The sequence below is a fragment of the Panthera onca genome, chromosome C1, assembly GCF_046562875.1.
Source record: "Panthera onca isolate mPanOnc1 chromosome C1, mPanOnc1 haplotype 2, whole genome shotgun sequence".
Lineage (NCBI taxonomy): Eukaryota > Metazoa > Chordata > Mammalia > Carnivora > Felidae > Panthera > Panthera onca.
The window spans coordinates 126,542,895-126,548,120 of record NC_138346.1 but is presented as its reverse complement, the minus strand read 5'-3'; the positions used below and the strand labels follow the sequence as shown (position 1 = coordinate 126,548,120).

Genomic DNA, 5,226 nt, shown 5'->3' with positions numbered 1-5,226 from the left:
CATAGTGCATAGAAAGTGCTCAGCAAAGAATAGCTATCCTGTCTCTCTCTCTCTCTCTCTCTCTCTCTCTCTCTCTCTCTTTGCCTCTTTTGACCCTTCTCTAACAATTGATGAATGGTTCATAAAGTTGGCAAATGCTCCGATCAGCCCAGGAAAAAGGAACAGGATATTCTAGGCAAGAAGTGAGGGCCCCAGAGTCCAAACAGGTGAACATGGCAAGCAGGTTGAGTGCCACGAGCAGCCAGCTGGGGTCTGCAACCCCAAGTGACCCTGACCCCCAGCAGAGAGCTACACAACAGTTAGCCGTCATCTTTTATTTACTCAAATACATTTATTCAAATACTGGTGAATTCAGCAGTTTAAATCCCCCTTTGTTAAACTCTGCTCCCACCATCTCCCTGGCATCTGATGGTGTAGGTGTCTCTGCTTGGTTCCACGACAGAAAGGAACTGAGTCACCACCACACACATCCAGATCGGGACCTTTCATCAGTAAGTCAACAAAGCATCCTTCAGATACCTTGACTTCTCCTCCTTCCCAAACAGGAGGCAGTAGTAACAGTAGAACGCTTTCTTCAAGTCAGTCATCCGGAACATAGAATCAAAGAAAGACAAGGAAAAAATTGGATAATAGAAAGGGGGTGTTAGGGGAGGTACCACTGGGGGCAGCCAGTCAAATGCTCCCCACTCAGTAGAAGGAATTAAGGACATGAAAGCCTTTGGCTCAGATGGGTGGTTCTTCAAGTGTTTACTGATGCCGAATCCGAAGGTCAATGGGGTGAAGAGGGGTCTTTCATGGATAACTACTCAGAAGTCTGATCAGTGCTTGGGTCCAAGGAATCAGAGGACTGGCAGATCATACAGGTTTTGAAGATCAAAACGTAGGTTTCCTTGAACTTCTTTATTTTGTAAGCATAGACAATAGGGTTCATCATGGAGTTAGCATGGGAGAGCAAAATTCCCAAGTAAAGTATAATTTGCGGCACCTCACCATGGAAGTAGGTGATACAGTTGATGATGGATAAAGGCAGCCAGGACAAAGCAAACAGGAAGAGAACCAGAAACAGAGACTTGGCCGTCTTGAACTCCCGTCCATAAAACGTGCCTGTCTCTTTGGAGCTCGAGAAGCTCTGATTGAGTTTGTTCCGGATGACATAGAATATGTCAAGATAGATGGCGCACATAATAACCAGGGGGATTAAAATCCACGTGAAGAAGCTGAAGTAGACCATGTAGTCCATCGTCATGACAGAACGGAACTTGCATGAAAGGGAGGTGACATTTCTGTAGTACTCGGAGGTCAGTTTCATGTTCCAGCCAAACATGGGGGTCAGTCCCACCAGGAATGACACCAGCCAGCAAAGGCCCAGGGCCAACCATATTCTTCTTTGAGTGGTGATCCTCCTGTATCTGTTTGAATGGAAGAGAATGGGTGAGTTTACAGTAGGAATTGCTAAAGGAGTGGGGGAGGAGAAGATGAGGCTGGAGAGTGCTGGCATTCCTGCAAATTTCTCCAGGGACTTCTTTTTTGTTTTTTGTTTTTTTCAAGAAATACCACGGGGCGCCTGGGTGGCTCAGTCGGTTAAATGGCCAACTTCGGCTCAGGTCATGATCTCATGGTCTGTGGGTTCGAGCCCCACGTCGGGCTCTGTGCTGACAGCTCAGAGCCTGAAGCCTGTTTCAGGTTCTGTGACTCCCTCTTTCTCTGACCCTCCCCTGTTCATGCTCTCTCTCTCTCTGTCTCAAAAATAAATAATAAAATGTTAAAAAAAAAATTTAAAAAAAAAAAAGAAATACCATCTAGAATGGATTAGAAATATGTTGCCACACTCGCAGCTCAAGAACTCTTTGATTCCTGGGAGGATAAGAGTTTTCTAAGTCTCCTGGCATCGCCTACTTCGTGAGAAATTATCTCCTCAAAGCACGTTTCCGGCCATGTTTTGTTTGGTCCAGGAATTACACTTTGCCTCTCCCACACTGCCCCCCACCCGTGCCTGCCCCTGCTTCTCTCTTTGCAATGGCATCCACACTTGGTGTTTGAGTCACATGGGTCTGTGGAGTTGTAGAGTTCAGGTTCAAGTGCTTCCAGGACCTAAAACGACTCATCCAACAAGAGTCACCATCTCTCCTTCCAGCATCCTTCCTGACAACATTCCACACAGACTATGAGAAGGAAACTGATTCTGTTAAGCACCGACTGTGTCCTCAGGAGACTTTAGCTCAATTAAATTTCACAACAGGGGCACCTGGGTGGCTTAGTCGGTTAAGCGTCCGACTTCGGCTCAGGTCATGATCTCAACAGTTCGTGGGTTAGAGCCCCGCGTTGGACTGTGCTGACAGCTCGGAGCCTGGAGCCTGCTTCGGATTCTGTGTCTCCCTCTCTCTCTGACCCTTCCCCCACTTGTGCTCTGTGTCTCTCTCAAAGATAAATAAACATTAAAAAAATAAAATGAAAAAAAACTCACAACAAACAAAAGCTATCCCTATGATAATGTCCATTTCATTGCTGGTGATGGGTGAGGATAACAGTCATTTGAACTACCATTGATCGAGCACAGACTGGGCAGGCATTTCGTTTTTTTAGAAAGATATTTTTTTTTAAGTTTATTTATTTTGAGAGAGAGTGCAAGCGAAGGAGGAGCAGAGAGAGAGGGAGACAGAGAATCCCAAGCCGGCTCCGCAAATGGCAGCACAGAGCCTGATGGGGGCTCTGACTCACAAACTGTGAGATCATGACCTGAGACAAAACCAAGAGTCAGATGCTTAACCGACTGAGCCACCCAGGGCGCCCCGACCTATGGAATTTCATGAGGAAGTTGCAGTTACTGTCCCCACTTTATAGGTGAAAAAAAGAAACGGGCAAGTAACCTGCATGAGCTGGAAGCGGCAGAGGTAAAAATGGAAACGAGGTAAGTCTGAGTTCAGAGTTCCAAAGTTAACCACCGTGGAAAGACGAGGAACCAAAGCTGAGAAAGTTAAACAACTTGCCCCAGCTCAGAGCTCAAGATCTGGGCTTTGACCCCTGGCTTGTTTGCAGATTTGCAGGTTTCTCCCCACGTCTCTTCCCCAAGACCAGACAGGAGGAATATGAGACAATTGCTATTCAGGACTCTTGGGGAATGAGATGTCTCCACTGGTGGGCCTATTCTATTCACATGGTCACAGGAAAGGTTGTTACTGCTTTCTGCAGTGGAGAACGTTTTGATCCCCGTCTCTACATGGAAGAGGAAGCAAAGTTAAAGTAACTTTAAAATAACCTACATCTGCAAAGAACAGAACCATCCATTTATCCCTGCCTATTCTTTTCTGTTCGCTCCTTATTTTATCTGGTAGGTTTCCAACATTTCTAAAACTCAGGAACAGTTTTTACTAATTAAAGATGCATCAAGCTTTCATCATCCTTAGCTGCCCCGGGGGCCCGAGCGTACACGCCCACAGTCAGTGGAGAATGATCGAGCATTCCTCTGTTCCAGAGTCCCAGCTCAGCGTCGTTAAGCCCCTCACACACCAAATGGTGCAAAGAAATGTAGTGTCCTCTTTCAAGTTCAGTCTGGATTTGTTTTCACTGAAAAATCGTCTGGGATCTGAATTTTGTAGCCCCGTGCCCCAGGCGCCCCCATCACACCTCCCCTCTTACCTGACTGTGAGCTTGACCCGCAGGTATCGGTCCACAGCAATGGCTAGCAAGGACATGATGGAGGCATGGGTGAAGATCAGCAGTAGGCAGGTCATGAAGAGGCAGTTATAAAAGTGGATTGTGATACCCAGGCTGATGACAATGGCCAAAGGCATGACCAGCACCCCAACGGCAATGTCAGCCAGGGCCAGGGAGACAATGAAATAGAAGGTGGTGGTCTGCAGGCTGGGGTTCAGCTTGACCACCCAGATGACCAGCACATTGCCCACTATGGCACAGAGCCCGATGAGAATCTCCACGGTGATGTAGGTCACGTTGGCCAACAACAGGGCAGTGCTGTTGACAGCCATCTTGCTCTCGCCAAGGAGCCTCCCTAGTAGCAGGCGTGCTGACGGGATCCGTGCAGTCCGGTGAGTCGAGCTCTTGCCAGGCACCTCACTTGAGGTTCAGGGGCAGCAGCAGCAGTCTGAAACTCACAACTCGCTCATTCCTTCTCTTCTCCGATGGGACACTCCCTTGGAGACGCCCCCACCTTTTCTTAGAGAGAGCCCATCTAGGGGCAATCACTTCTTGCCTCTTTGTGGGCCACACATCCCTGGGCTCCCGGAATCGTGGAGGACAGTTCTCTGTGGGCTGAATCTGAAAGTGCTGCGGCTCTTAGTTCCCCAGACAGACACGCTCAAGACCTCTGCCTCCTGCCCCCAGGGGGCCACTTGAGCTCCATCGAGATAAGCAGCCCTCTTCAGGGGTGTTTCAGGAAGTAAGATGGGCCAAGAGGAAGCAGAGACCAGGGACATTCAGCCAGAAGATGGAAAGAGAAGAGGAGGGGTGTGAATGTCAGGGAGAAGGTTCTGAATTCATTCACGGGGGGACTGGATAGGAGTGTAGTGCCGGGTGGGAGAGCAGTGGAAGCACAGACTCTTCTATTCTGGCTTTCTGCTGACTTAGCAGAAAGATCCTGTGACAAGGAAGCAAACGGGAGCCACAGGGGAACAAGAAATAGATTGTGGTGGCAGCCTTAGCCAGAATTTATTGTTTTTTGTTTTTTGGTTTTTTTTTTTTAGCGTATGTTATAGACTGACTGTTTGTGTCCCCGCAAAATGTATATGTTGAGATCTGATCCTCAAAGTGATGGTATTAGGAGGTGGGGTCTTTAGGAGGTGCCTAGGTCTTAGGGATAGAGCCCTCAGGCATGGGATTAGTGTCTTATAAGAGACACCCCAAAGAGCTCCTTCACTTCCTCTGCCATTCATGAACCAGGAAGCTAGCTCTCGCCGGACACCAAATCTGCCGGTGTCTTGATCTTGAACCTCCCAGCCTCCAGAGCAGAATGTCTATGGCTTATAAACCACCCAGTCTGCAGTATTCTGTTACAGTAGCTTGAACAGACTAAGACAGTGCAGACAGCAAGCACTGAGGCCAGCTGGGACCCAGCTTTTGCATCAAAGATCCTTTACCCAGGCTCCTGGCTCAGTGGGTTAAGCGTCTGACTTTGGCTTAGGTCATGATCTTGCAGTCGGTGAGTTCGAGCCCCATGTCGGGCTCTGTGCTGACAGCTCAGAGCCTGGGGCCTGCTTCGGGTTCTGTGTC

At 48.4% G+C, this 5,226-nt stretch overlaps 1 protein-coding gene across 1 annotated transcript; it reads right to left on the bottom strand.

The window, feature by feature from the left end:
- Positions 1–266: 266 nt before the first annotated feature.
- ADORA3 (adenosine A3 receptor) lies at positions 267–4,617 on the bottom strand. Its single transcript, XM_060625248.3, has 2 exons — positions 3,637–4,617; positions 267–1,409 (listed from the first exon to the last, which is right to left on the bottom strand). The coding sequence occupies exons 1-2, from the start codon at positions 3,984–3,986 to the stop codon at positions 803–805; spliced, it is 957 nt and encodes a 318-aa protein (XP_060481231.1). The 5' UTR covers positions 3,987–4,617; the 3' UTR covers positions 267–802.
- Positions 4,618–5,226: the final 609 nt, after the last annotated feature.